At 39.5% G+C, this 15,304-nt stretch overlaps 1 protein-coding gene across 3 annotated transcripts in view; it reads left to right on the top strand.

Moving 5' to 3' along the window:
• ush2a (Usher syndrome 2A (autosomal recessive, mild)) overlaps positions 1–15,304 on the top strand; it is an 815,153-nt gene that overhangs the window by 223,527 nt on the left and 576,322 nt on the right. For all 3 annotated transcript variants that reach the window (XM_080200528.1, XM_080200527.1, XM_080200526.1), the window contains one exon: positions 14,442–14,572. In XM_080200528.1, the coding sequence (XP_080056654.1) occupies positions 14,442–14,572 (131 nt within the window). The remainder of the gene's footprint in view (positions 1–14,441; positions 14,573–15,304) is intronic.

Genomic DNA, 15,304 nt, shown 5'->3' with positions numbered 1-15,304 from the left:
AGTGAAAATTATTGTTTCTTGAGCTTTATACGAAGTATGCCGTTCATAGAGAAGGAAATGAGAGAGTGCAGAATGTAGTGTTACAGTCATTGCTAGGGTGTAGAGAAAGATCAACTTAATGCAAAGTAAGTCCATTCAACTGTCTGACAGCAGCAGGGAACAAGCTGTTCTTGAGTCGGTTGGTACTTGCCCATAGACTTCTGTATCTTTTCCCGAAGGTGAGAGAGAGAATATCCGGTGTGTGTGTGGGGTCCTTAATGATGCTGGCTGTTTTGCTGAGGCAGTGCAAAGTGTAGACAGAGTCAATGGATGGGAGGCTGGTTTGCGTGATGGAGTATGAAAATTTGCAAATCTCGTGCCAAAGACCAATGTATCCCTCTGAATTCCCCTTTCCGTGTGGCTTTGCGTCTTAAACAATTATAAGGGAATTTAGTACCTTGCCCTTGTTATTATGCTGTCAACGCACATCATTTTTAATCTCATTCTGGTTAAAAACTCATAAATTGGCCCTGAATCTGCTGGAAGTCTGTGCGATAGAAATGATGCTGTAATAGCATGCACCATTATTAAAAATCAGTGTTTCAGGAAATAACAGATTAAGCACATAATGTGATGGAATATTTCCATTGCTCCAATGATGCTCTCCCCTATGCCGATAGAAGTTTATTTTTTGTCATTAACATTTCCATTGCAGTCAATGGCAATCCCAAATTTTCTGGATTTACAATGCTAAGCCATGGGTGATATTTTCTAATCCCTATCGCTGATAGATCTTCCACTTCCATCGAAGTTGATCCCTTGTGGTGGTTTCCCTGGTGGTGCAGTGAGTGAGCTGCGCAACAGCCCATAGACTTTGTCTAAATATAATTAAGATCCTGCCAAAAATCAATGGCCTGCATAATTTGCATTTCTCCTTTCCTGACATATCCGAGCAGTTTAGTACTGTAGCAAGTCAAGATAATCTGCAGACTTCCAGCAACAGTGAAATCAGTGCAAGCAGCCAATCACAGTAAAGTATTTTCACAGACAGCAAACCAGAGAGTTAGAAGCAGAATCTTTTTTACTTTTAATTTAAGATTTCAGATCTTGAAAGTGATGATTAGTAAAATTGGATTAAGATGAAAATTAATATAAGGATTACCGTGCTTTAAAAAATCAGTTTTTACCATAATTGAGAAAATTGATGTTCCACAGACATATAATTAGCTTTTCAAACTGACTAATTACAGTTAATGCATTGTTAAAAATCCAGTTATAACCCTTTCAACAAGGTGTAATCTTTTAATTTTTTTACAGTAAGATCAATAATGTAAATATGAAAGATTTTGTCTGGTATGCTGTTGGTATTCTACCAACATCAGTGTGGGGGAGTTAGGTGTCCATAATATAGTCAAAATAACCTGGCAGGCATGCCTGCAGCCCAGGGACAGTGGGGAGGGGAGGTGATGGGGGAAGCATTGGCGGTGTTCCTCCTGTTCAGACTCCCTGTGCCCAATGGAGGGACCTACCAGTGCAAGGGTGCCACTACACTGTGCCCCATCACTCACTGCTCTGATTAACCAGGGCCTGAATAATTTCCCCTGACTAGCCTGCCATATTTATGTGTGTTGAGGGGCTCCAATGGTGATTCTTTTCCTGGGACCCATTGCAGAACCAGCAGCGGCCACTGCCTCTGGTGGCGCTGCTGGTATTGAAGGGTTGCTGGCCTCCAATTGACTGCCAACTCTTAGCAGCTGAACATCGGCCCGTCAGGTAGGTATCTGATTGGCTTTTGATCATGTTAGGGCTCTTGGAAATGGCTGTGACGATTTATTCACCGGCTTTCCAGCCAGTGAATGAGCCCACTGCTACTTCGATAAAATCCAGCCCATTATTTTTCATATGCGTATCAGTATTTGGATTTGTAATAAAATGCATGTTTTATAGCAACAGGATTTACTTAATCCATTGAGAACTGATGATTTTCTTTGAAGCAAGATTTTGATTCGTTTTGTAGAGAAGAGTTGGACACAAACATAGATAGAGAAACAAAATTAACTGAAGGCATATGAGAGACCTAACAAGACATTAAAATATTAATGGGAAGAGAATGAGAGGGAGATGGAGAGAAAAGGACAGAACAGAAAGAAAGCTCAGGAACCGAACTTTACCTGCTAACGACCCCACAGGAGATCAACTAGTTTTAAAAAAATGCAGTCCATCATTTATAAGAAATTAGATTGATTATATTTAGTCATAACCACAAAATCAGCTAAAAGTAAAGGAAAACTTTCTATAGACATCATTAGTTTTTACCCATTTAAGATTAATCATGAAAAGGCCCAGATCTTTAATTCGGCAATTTGTATATTTAATGGCCTGCTGCAGAATCTATGACAGTAATTAGCATAGCCTGAAAACTCATTAATACACAACAACATGATTAATGCTGCATTAATGCAAACATGACTGAAGTTATTTGGGTTATGTAGTAAGTAGATTAAAACAAAAATGCCCTGTTTGTTTTAGTTATCATGCTAATAAAAGAACTGTATGGAATTCTAAAAGTGATTTTAATAATCAACTCTTCCCGATCATCAAACATGAAAATATCTGTAGAAAGGAAATTTTCACAAGCCACTTCCATAGTTTAGCAGTTCAGAGGTTTGTTTCACAATTGTATCATCACAGTTGTCCCTCAGGATTGTTCAGGCAAGGAACTTGTCAGCTAGCGTTTCAATGAAACATATGAGTTCTTTGGAAGACTTCAAGCTTGGTTTGGAAGTAGCTTACAGTTTAAAAAGTACATTAGCTAATAAAGAACATGAAACAGCTTAGTGAATCCTTTCCTTTAATGAAGATCATTTCATGTTTTGCTGTATGTGGAGTAGTATTAGTGATGGAAGTTTACAAGGTGTCCATAACCCATCGATCTTTCATCCAATTTGAAGGAGACTGAGATGAGATTTTGAGATGTTTGAAAGTTTTTTTTTAATGTTGCTCTTGTAAAATTCAAGCAATTGCTAATCATATTGTTTTTGCAATTGCTAATCATGTTGCAATTTAGAAGGATCTTAAAACATTACAACTCTGGATTACAACCATTCAGCCCATCATATGTTGCCTTTCTGAAAGAATTATCTTTGTAATCCCATTTCCACCCCTTCGTTCTTTAGTCTCCCCACACCCCTTCACCCCAGCAATATTTATTGATTTCCTGTTTAAAATCTGCCATAGATTCTGCTTCTTCCATTGTTCCTGGTGAGGTATTACATGTCTTAATAAACTAGTGTGTTAAAACATGTCTAACTGAAGTCAATGGAAACAAGAATCTGGAGAGGTGTATAACATGCCATCAGTCTGATTTACACAGTTGCCAAATGTTAATGTGACCTTCACTGGGTATTGACTGTCGGACAGGTTCCACACTTTACTTTGCCATGATAAGTGATTGGTAAATGCTAATCATACTGCTGTTGGGAATGATAAGTATACCTAATATTTGGGAAGAAGAATTGTTTTATCCATGTATCTGGTTAGAATTTTTCTTTGAAGATCTTCTGAAGGCACTCTGCTTTTTGCAATTTTTGAAATTTTATTCATAAATGTTTGTACAATATCCAGGGGGTATTTTTAGAGAACTTTAGGACAAAGCAAAAAAGAGAAATGGCAGAAATAATTCATTGGGCTAGAATTTATTGTAGTCAATAAGCAAATGGAAGCCATCAATGTTAGACTTGCCCTTACCATTTAACCTCCATGATAATTTACACAGTAAACTACTCTTGGTGCAAGGTGGAAATAATCAGATGCCCAGTGTAGGGCACCTGGAACCTGAATGAATAGCATAAGCACCTGTCTATCTCCTTGACCAAACAGATTGAAAGAATGAGGTTCGATCAGTTTAAGATCTAAACAGGAAAGCGCGAATCAGAACAGTGAATTCAATGTCAACTTAGATACAGAATGTGAAATAAAGAAAGGGATTAAAATCAAATTACAGGTGTGGGAAAATAGGAAAAGAATTGAAAAAGTACATGTTTTTAAATGTTTCTAGCAATAATGAAAAGCTAAAGAAATGAGATTCCACAGTTGTAACTGCTAATTTTTAGTACCTGAAAGCCTGTTGGTAGATTTAAGTCTTATTGCCCCCAGTGAAAAGATGTAGAAATTAGCAAAGCATAACTTTCTGTGGTAAATTTCCTATCTATCTAAAGGATAGAAACCTCGTGCAGTTCAGTACAGCTAGGGATTTTCACAGTAACTTCATCGCAGTGTTAATGTAAGCCTACTTGTGGCACTAATGAATAAATAAAAATAAATAAATAAGATCTGAATGGGGAGCAAGATGTCATTTTCATGAAGTGCATGATGGAGTGGTGCATTTTGGATGAACTTATAGGTTTATGCTTTTAACTGCATATCTCTGCTTGTCTAAAGTTGCTGTCGGAATTGCACAAAAATAGTGGTGAACCACGTTAGTGTCACTATTGTTATTACAGTAAATTCTGGCTCATTGTCAACCTATCGAATAAAATGCAGTGAAAATATTTTTGGCCATTTCATGATGAAGTTTACAGACATCTGGCACTGCTAAGTGTTCTCCCCAAATGTTTCCATGGCAACCATATTAATTAACCTTTAACTTCCTGTATCTTGCTGGAAACAATTACATATATTAGGGAATTTTATTTTACTCTTTTATTAATTACCATGGTTCAAATTAAATAAAAATACTTGTAGAGCCTTTCAACTTTATTTTTATTCAGAAACCTTTGTAAACCCAGCCATGTTTTTAAAATCATCGACAAGTAATTTTCAAAATAAATTTGTCTTGTTTGTCTAGTAATTTTGTTAATCCATTAGAATTCCCCACTAACAATTGTGGCTAAAGGACACCCTCATTATCATATTATTATATTAAAATGGTAATTATTACTAATATCATAATTGTAATTTAAATTTTAAATGAGTCAGATTAGAAATTTAATAGCTATATAAAACTGAGAGGGAATGCAGCTGCAGAATGGTTGGTTGAAATTGTTTTTGGAATGCACACCAGAGGATCTAATACTGATGTGCATGGGGCATGAAGCTAACAAGCTAATATAGCACTGCATTATGATCATGGCACGGGTGTAACAGGTTTGCTTTCAATCAGTATGTGATCAGTTGTAGTCGAATAGTTATGGATTCAGATCTTAACGGGAATGTTTAATTTGAAGCGAGCATTTGCTCAGACACCGATTCAGTCCCCACGCCATGTTTGATTAATAGGAACAGTTGGATAACGATAATGTTCTGTTCACCATGGGGATGTTCCCATTAAGAGGCTTCTACTCTTTGCAGCTTGCTGAGATGAAAACAAAACCTGTTCTTACTGGACCATCGTCATAATAGTATGTTGCTTTCCCTTCATACAGCGCAGTGAAAGCATGCTCAATTGTTGATTTCGCTGCTGAGTAACTGCTCAAAAATTGGTGTGACCAATGGTGGTAACTACAGGATAATCGCTTGGGACAAGTGCAATTTGATTTCTTTCACAACTGGTAACCTGACCAAATGACATGTTTTTCAAGTTGTGCTCTGACTGTGAAATAAAATTGTGTTTTGCTGGTTCTAAGTGAATATATTATTTAAAACAGGAAAATATTGCAAAGTAAAAATAGGGCCTGGATTTTCCGGTCTTGCACGTGACGGAAATCGTTATGGATGGGGCAGAACATCTGATGGAGCAGCCAAAGGTCCATTGACAGAAAATGCTGGAAAATCTCAGCAGGTCCGACAACATCTGTGGAGTGAGAATAGAGCCAACATTTCAAGACTTCGAAGGGCCAGCCAGACTCAATGTTGGTTCTATTCTCTCTCCACAGGTGCTGTCAGACCTGTTGAGATTTTTCAGCATTTTCTGTTTCTGTTTCAGATTCCAGCATCCGCAGTAGTTTGCTTTTTTCAAAGGTCCATTGGCTTAGGGCTGCAATTTCCAGTCCAGAAAATCCAGGCAAAGATGTTGATTTTAAATGATTCTTTTAGTCTTAAGATTTAGAGGAGAGAATGGGAATCAGTCTTAAGCTTGACCTGTCATTAAAATTATCACTGATATGTAGCTCACCTTTATCAACTCTCTTTGTTTTTTAGTCACAAGTAGGCTTACATTAACATTGCAATGAAGTTACTGTGAAAATCTCCCAGATGCCACATTTCGGTGCCTGTTTGGCTACACTAAGGGAGAATTTAGCAAGGCCAATGCACCTAAGCAGCACATCTTTGGAAACTGGAGCATCCAGAGGACACAGGGAGAACATGCAGACTCCGCACAGACAGTGACCCAAACTGGGAATCAAATTCAGGTCCCTGGCGCTGTGAGGCAACAGTGCTGCCTCTCAGGTGAAAATAAAAGATCTAATAACAGCTATTCAAAAAGAAGTGAAATGGTGGGTGTTGGGGATGGGAGACATGAAGGTGCTCGCGATTTGTCCTGCCTTATATTTATTTGCCAAATTACATTTAAAACAGTTAGTTTTGGTTATATATTTCATTGCTTGTTCTGTGAAAATGATCATTGCTCCAATAATACAACTGTGATTACATTTCAGAATTACTTAATTTGCCGTACAATACTTTGCAATATCCAAAAGTTGTAACAAGTGCTATGGAAATGCAACTTTCTTGAAAAATACATTAATCTCAGTCCTCAGAAATTCAATCGATGCAGCATCTGTGCACTTTTGGGGAACAACTTCTAGATTTTCGTTACCCTTTGTATGAAAAAGTGCTTTGAGATTTTGTGGTAATGTGACATCAGGGGATAGCAACGTGCCATCGGGAGAAGGGAGAAGTATTGTGTGATCTAGCTCAGCTTCACTTTGGTCATTGGGCAGCACGTAGCTCTGCCTTTGATGTATTCAGGCATTTGTATGAACGTTGCTGTGTCTTGGCTGAACAAATGAACCCCAATGTGTTTACACAATCCCTTATGAGTAATTGATACTTTTGTATCATTATAAAATCACAACATGGTGCTCAGCAGTGGTCAAACAGAGTGGCAACACGGTAAGACATGCTGGACAGCCTTAGATTGAACTACGTAGGATGGGATAACCACTGACATTTTGGACAGACTACAATGAGTTTGCAGCATTGGAGAGTGTTGAAATTGCAGCTTGGTGACTGCACAGAAAAGCTTTGAAGACACAGGACTGAGATCGTGCCTAAGTAAAGAGCTGGCAAGCAGGAGGATCCCTTGTGATGAGATTACAGTGCATAACCTGTCAGTTCCAGGAGCGTATTGAGAGGACCAGCACTGAGTTAGCTCAGACAGGCCAGGTGAGTGACTAGATTGTGGGCTGGATCAATAGTGAGTGACAGGAAGTTCATTGAAAGAAAATAAAACAAAACTATTATAAAATTATGCCACAGAAAGTTGCAATTATAACCAATGGCTTCAAGTATTGCTGCACAGTAAATTGAATAAAACCAGGAAGATGGTCAAATGGATATTGTCAGAATGGCACAACATTTCCTTGTTTGAATTGAGATGCAGCTGACCTACTATCCAAATTCAGTTTGTTTAAACAGCGTACAGAACTATGCTTTCTTGTTTAGGAGTGTCTGAAGCAGACAAGCAAGCCAGAAAGGTTTGCCTCGCAATTGGGAATGATGGTCTACACAAGTTGAACATGTCAGAATGAACAAAGGGCAATAGGATCGCCAAAAGATAGGGCCTACATTGGAAGACCAGTGCAGAATTGACTTGAACTTCAGTACTCATCGACTAGAGTTCATGTCATTTCAACAATAGTCTACAGAATCCACAGACATTTTGCCATCAGATGCAAAGGAAAGGCTATGTACTGTGTTTTGTTAAGCACAGAGCTAGTAGGTGTTGAGCTGGTGATTGTATCCACTCCTATAGAAGAAGATCTGCTAGACAAGCCTGAACTGTATAGAATCAAAGACCTAATCAAGGATGGATGCAAGTAAGAGGTGATCCTCACAGGTTGCTGAAGATTAGCAGTGCTAAACACAACCCCAGTTGTTGACGCACTCACTTGAATACACAAACCAGCAAGACACGTGGAAGGGGTGGCCTTCTGCACACTTCAAGGGAATTTCCAACTTTCAATCAATTCTACGAGGCATTTGTCTGAAAGGGCTATTGGTAGATCCATTGCACTACAACAAAGCCTGATGCAGGTGCAAAGAGCAGTGTACAGACCGTAAACAATAAGTACCTTCTCACAGTAAGAAAAACCACCCAGTATCTAGTTAGAAACTTGGATAACCCAGAAAATGACAATGATGTGCACAATGAGATGAAGAGAGGAGAACACATGTTTTACATTATTAACTCATGGCAATAATAGATTCCGTTTCTTCATTTGAAGTGTTCACCAAGATTTGAATGATCTGTTCTAATAAAGTTGATAACTACTCATTGTTGGACAAAACTGATGCAGGGGAATTGTGTTGGCACTTGTGCCTGTGAATTCTAAAAGACATGTATCCATTCACATGGAAGGCCATGCAAAACCTATTGCTGCGCAATTTTCAGGGTAAAATAGCTCACTAATTCCAGGTGCAGGATCCATAGCATTGGAATGCAAATATGATCAGTTTTCTTGGGCATCACAGATTTTCTACATCATGGAGACTAAAGGCCCCATGATTGTAAGTTTGTTGGCATATCGTGTCCTCTCATGAATGACAGTCCATGGAATCAGTTAGGTCTCATATGGCAGATCAACCTCAGTACCTTCTACCAACCTTCTCCTATCATTTCAGTTCACAACCTAACATCAAAATATTCAGAATGATACAACAAAATTGGGAGTTTCAAGGGAGCTTCAATATTATGCTTGCAGGAGATTGCAAGTTCATCAAATTATCAGGTATATTTTGCACAATGCAAATGCCAGCAGCCACAAGAAGAAACAGCAAAAGATTTGACACTACCTAATTTTCTTTATTAACGTTAATTGTTTGTTCCTCACTGTAAAAGTCTTGCAATCACTACCATCTGGTCAGTCTTGAAATTGGCCTAGGCTTCAATGTTTGTGAAAAATGCTGCCGGATGGAAAGTCCTGCATTTCCTCTTTGATTTGTAATTGCAGAAACTGTAGAAAACCATCAATGAATGATGACCTGGTTCAATTCAGCATGTCCACGAACGTATAAGACCATTTCGGCTTTATCAGGATGCAATAGGCTCTCCTGGTGAATCATTTTTAAAGACAGGCAGATCATTACATTGAAATCTTTGAGTCCTGATATTCTTCAATAACTTCATCACTCATATATGGGCATAGATTGGGTGAGAAGACTCATAAGTGAGACAGTCTAATGGTCAGGGATAAACAATAACATTGACGTCATCATCAAGAAGCACAAGACATGTCAAGTGCATATGCCAAGTCAGCCCAAAGAACTAGTGATTCCCCATGAAGTTGCTACCCATTCTTTGTCCAATATCACATCCAAGTGCATTTCCATTCAAGATACTGATTTCATTGTCATTATCAACTATTGCACTCTAAGTGCTATTTTCAGTTTATTTGGTGTGCCTAAGGAGATCATTACAGATAATGGTCTGCAGTTTATTGGTGAGCCATTTCAGGACATACATAAAAAGTGGAACATCAATTGCACGATTTATTCTCATTACACTAGATCTAACAGCCTACCTGAATGAATGTCTCACGTAGTGAAATATGTAACTCTCCAATGTGGACAGACCAAGCAAGATCTATACCATGCAGTATTACTTTGAGAGAGATGCCTTTAAGCGCAATTATTCCAACTTCAGCAGATCTCATGTTTGGCAGACCATTGTGTACTAATGTGTACTAAACCTTTCGATCGTCTCAGAAATTAGAGAACAACTTTTAAAACTGCAAAAGAAGATGACCAATGTGCATGATAAAAATGTGTGCATGGATTTGCCAAATTCACAGTTTGCATCTAGAATCTGACATAAAGTACATAGAAACCAGCAAAGGTGACTAGAATTCATTCAGAACCGAGATCCAATGAAGTCATTACACACAAGAACACAACAGTGAGGCATAACCAAGGGCAAATCGGGTCCAATCCAACTCCTCAACCACCTTATAGCATCCAGGACAAGATGCTGAAGGGCCAGAATTTTATGTCCCCCCAGTACCACTTCCAGCTGGTGGAATTTTCCATGCCTGCCAAAGTGAATTGCCTTTTGAGTGGCTTGCTGCATTTTCTACCTCTACTCCATCGTCTCGATGGGGCCAGAAAAGTCTGTTGAGGGCTGGGATGTTTCAATCCTACCCACAACATGAGTCAGTGGAAAGGAACATTTGGCAGGCCAACCAAAAATTCATTGACTTCGGATGGGATGGGAAAAGCTTGGCCAAGTTTATAAAAGTGACATGTGGGCGAACTAGCAGATTACCACCACGGTTTGGAAATTGAAAGTCATAGTTAACTAACATGTATGGTGAATAGTTAATTTTTTTTGGAAGTGGGAAAGTGTCTTTAAAAAAGGGCATGTTGTAATATGCTTTTAAGGGATAGCATCAATAGCTGGGAAGTATGTCCTATGACCCAGTCTCAGTTTAACTTTAGCATGACAGCAGTACACAGCTCTGCTGCTGATGTACTCAACATTTATACTTCTGTGTTAATGTTTCTCCGTGCCTAGTCTGGATAAATGAACCCACAGCGTAGTTATATAATCCAGCATGAGCACTTGGCACTACATTATTATGAAAATATGACAGATTTCACTCCAAAATAGCCTACCTTTAGTTTTAAGATTATACCCTCTTTTACTCAAATTACTGAATCAAAAGATGGATTTCTCTACTGTATCAAATCCCTTTATCATTTTAAATAACCTAACTAGGTCATCTCTTAACCTCCTAAACGCAAGGGAATACAAGATAAATTTATGCAATCTGTCCAAATAACTTTATTCCACAAGTACCTAAAACTGAATGTCGTACTCCAAGTGACATCTGAACAAAGCTCCGTACAGCTGCAATATCACTTTTTCACTTTTGTATTTCAACGTCCTTCGTAAAAAATTCCATCCGTTTTTCTGATTACTTTTGTGTGTGTGCAAAAGCTTTATTTCATTTGTGTATATGAGCATTGACAGACCTTTGTCCTTCACAGAGACTGAATTTTTACCATTATGAAGATCTTTGGATTTGTTTTTCTCAGATGCAAAGTTGATGTCCTCACATTCTGCCATACTGACCTCCAACTGTCAAAGTTTTGTCTGTTCACATGGTCAATCTATGTCCTTTTTAATTTCCTGGGTGGGATTCTTCCATAAAAATTCTAAGTGTTGAATTTGCGTAAAAAACTGGAGTAAATCACACTTTTTTTTTCAGCTGGTATTTCCAAAATGAATCTCCCGCACTCTGTGCGCTGCTGACTGCACTAACGTGAATCTCGTTTAAAATTAATGGGTGGGGCCCATTCCTGCTGCGGAAGCCAGCAGCATAGCGCTGAGTGGGCCACTGTGCATGTGCCGAACTGTCATAGAGGAGATCAGCGCACGTGCAGTAGCCCCGAGCTGTCAGCCTCCCGATGGCTGCCCAGCCCGTGACCCTGCATCGCTGGCCATGGCACCCCTCCCCCCAACCCCCAGTCGCTAGCCTCACGGGTGTATCCAAGCCAGCCTTGACCCTGCCCACCTTGATTTTCGACCTTCTCCCACTGGCAGCCCTGATCTCCCAATTCCAGCAACCCCCCAGCAGATAGACTCCGCGCTGATGTTCAGCCCCAGTCACTGGCCTCCCTCCCTCTATCACCACTGAATGCAGAATGCCAGCTGGGTCCCCATATCCCCGCTGATCTCCCCTGCCTCCCAAAGGCCTAACCCCCAAATAGGTCCTGCTTCCTCTGGCCCTATTTCCAAGGTCCGCCCTGGACATTGTCACTTTGCCCTTTGGGCAGTGCCAGGGAGCCAAACTGGCAATGCCCAGGGACAAACCCCACTGACTCCCGACCTCCTGGGGGGCCTCCATGGCCCCCCATCACTCCGGCAGGGTTGGGCTGCCAGCTCGCAATTGGTGGTGAGCTGGTGTAAATCCCGCTGGAGTGAAACACTCTTGGCAGTGACAGAGAGGCTAATGAGCCCAGAGACCTCAGTCCTGGGCCTGCCAATGGGATGGTAATTCTCATTTACAGAATTTATACAGCTCTGCGCCAATTTTTGGCGTGGAGCTGGTGCTGCCTGTAAATTCGATGTCTGGAGACCCGCTAAACAGCCTCCGCTTGAGTCTCCTGTCAAAGCAGAGGGTGGGCTGGGAGAATCACCTCCCCCCCGCAACTTGTTCCAATCCATTTATTGGGCCTAGTAATTCTAACATAATCTGCCAACTCAAATATACATTTACTTATTCCTTCATCCAAATAAGTATTCTAACCATACAAGTAAAGAGTTGTTTGACACAGATCCATAATTTGATTCCAGTACTACAGTGGCTGGTTGCCAAGATTCAGTGTTGTTGATTTGCATCAATAGTGCTTTTTTTTTAATCAAAGGGATACATTATTGATACAACTGAATAATCATGCGCTAAAATTCTACAAAAGAGTAAAAATGTGGCTACACACTAACAATTTTGCAACAATGACCTTTTGTGTGAGCAGTGTAAAATATTAAAATTCACTGGCTTAAAATTATAATATCATGAGAGCTATACCATGTGGGATAACCTCTCAACATAAATTCCTAAAATCCACCTTGTGTAAACTTACACCGCTTAAATCAATGGATTATTATGAAATATTCTGCACACAAAGTTTGAAATAGCAGCAGAGGCAAGATAAATTTAAAAGGTTTCAGATGGGGATACTGTAGAATACAATGGAACCACAATGACTCACATTATGGGGAGACCCACCCACTCCCCAGTGGGTTATGAAAGCTGGCAGTTTACTTTTATCACATATTTCGTACGGCCGGCATCTGGAATTATTAAGAGAGGCTTCAGACTTTGTTTAGAACAAGGAAGGTATTTATTGAATGGAGAAACTTAGGTAAAGGAGGTTTAAGCAGCACAAAAAATGCCCTGGGGTAGAGCCCCATTTCTTATGACATGCTTCCAAAAGATTCTCCTGAGAGAGGACTCCACTCTCTGGTGCGAGCACTCACTCTTAGTTTTCATTGGTCCCTCAAGTCAGATGACCCTTGATCTTAAAGAGACAGACATAGCACATGCAACAAACACATTTGTGTCTCCTCAAAATGTACTCTATGATGTACCTCGCAAATAACAAGATAAATACTGTATGTAAACTAAGAAATGAAAGACAAATAGCAAAGGAGGCTGTGCTTTAAATGTCTTGCACTCAGATATGTCCTCACAGATAATAGGAGCACAGACAATAGAAGTTGCATAATTGTATTAATTATGGTATTGTGTGACCAAACAAGGAGCATATATTAAAATGATGCTGCAAATTATTTTTTTTTATTCATTTGTGGGACATGGGCGTCACTGGCTGGCCAGCATTTGTTGTCCGTCTCTAGTTGTCCAAGGGCAGTTGAGAGTCAACCATGTTGCTGTGGCTCTGGAGTCACATGTACAAAGAACTAACAAAGAACAGTACAGCACAGGAAACAGGCCCTTCGGCCCTCCAAGCCTGTGCCGCGCATTGGTTCAACTAGACCATTCGTTTGTATCCCTCCATCCCCAGGCTGCTCATGTGACTATTCAGGTGATTCTTAAATGATCCAGTGTGTCTGCCTCCATCACCCTACTTGGCAGTGCATTCCAGACCCCCACCACCCTCTGTGTAAAAACGTCCCTCTGACATCGGAGTTATACCTCACCCCTCTCACCTTGAGGTGATTATCACCTCCGACCTGGGAAAAAGCTTCCCACTATTCACCCTATCTATACCCTTCATAATTTTGTACACCTCTATTAGATCTCCCCTCATTCTCCGTCTTTCCAGGGAGAACAACCCCAGTCTACCCCATCTCTGACCAATCTAGGTCAGAATGGCAGATTTCCTTCCCTAAAGGACATAAGTGAACCAGATAGGTTTTTCAGACAATTGGCAATGGTTTCATCATCACCAGTACATTCTTTATTCCAGATATTTTTATTGAATTCAAATTCTACCATCTGCTGTGGTGGAATTCGAATCCAGGTCCCCAGAACATTAGCTGAGTTTCTGGATTAATAGTCTAGTGGTACTACCACTAGGCCATCACTTACCCATATGAAAATGTAAGGGATAGTTAAGACATTTGGATTATATAAATCAGGGTAAAAAGTCACCAAAATATTGGCAGAATTGATTACATTACACATGAATGAAGTTGTTCATTGTTACCTTCCTACTAATAAACCTAACACTTCTTCAGATCCGTATGGTATTCATGCTGCTTTGCTGGCTTTTACTAATTGCCTTTCCTTACAGAATAATAAAAGAATAATAATACTAATGATTCTGGTCTACTACAGGTATAAGACTCAGCTTCAAGACCAGTCAGCCTGATGGCTTGATTCTCCTTGCGGTGTCTGTGGAAAACCAGGAAGAGTACATTGTGTTGCAGATACAAAATGGACATCCTTTCTTCCTGTTCGATCCACAGGTATATGTCAGTCAATAATTATGCAGAGGCTTCAGAGGGATTTCTTGCCTGTGTTAAATCATCGGAGAAGGCACGGTTTAATAATTTAACAGCTGTGAAACAATAATGGAGTAATGACAGAATGCTGCCCTAGGATAATTTTGTTACCTTTCGATCAGCATAGCGTTGGGATCTGGAATTTTACAATTGTAGCTGTTTGTCATGTTCAGTCACTGTGCAGATAATTCAACTGCTAAATGGGATTTGATTTATCAACAAATTAATTTTTTTCCAAAAAGTTGAATACATATGTGATTCATTTAGTAAAACATCTCAAGGAATTTAAAAATGGATTGGCCTTTAAGGAACCCTAATTCATATGTATATAATAGTAATATTCTCTTAATATCTTTGTGCCGATGTAACGTGTGAATTGTTCCTATTATTACTCTGTGTACGTGTCTTCTGTTTTGTCTGCAGTGCATAGTCTGGATTTAAAACGTAGGAAATTAAGTACACTAAGTAATCTGTGTACATGTGTAGCCTTTTCATTGAATTACAGTTATTTTAAATATGACTATAAAATATATGTTACAAAATCAGTAGGTAACTATGTAAAAATTGATAACAAAGATTTTAAAAAATGGAATAGCTCAGAATCTCACTGCAAGTGTACTTTTATAGCATGAATGAAACGTGCATTTGTTACATCACTGTGATGTAGCATGCTCTGAGTCACAGAATGTAAAGCAA

Source organism: Carcharhinus amblyrhynchos, chromosome 12 (genome assembly GCF_965287045.1).
Source record: "Carcharhinus amblyrhynchos chromosome 12, sCarAmb.v2.hapA, whole genome shotgun sequence".
NCBI lineage: Eukaryota > Metazoa > Chordata > Chondrichthyes > Carcharhiniformes > Carcharhinidae > Carcharhinus > Carcharhinus amblyrhynchos.
This window is presented reverse-complemented; position numbering and strand designations above follow the sequence as displayed.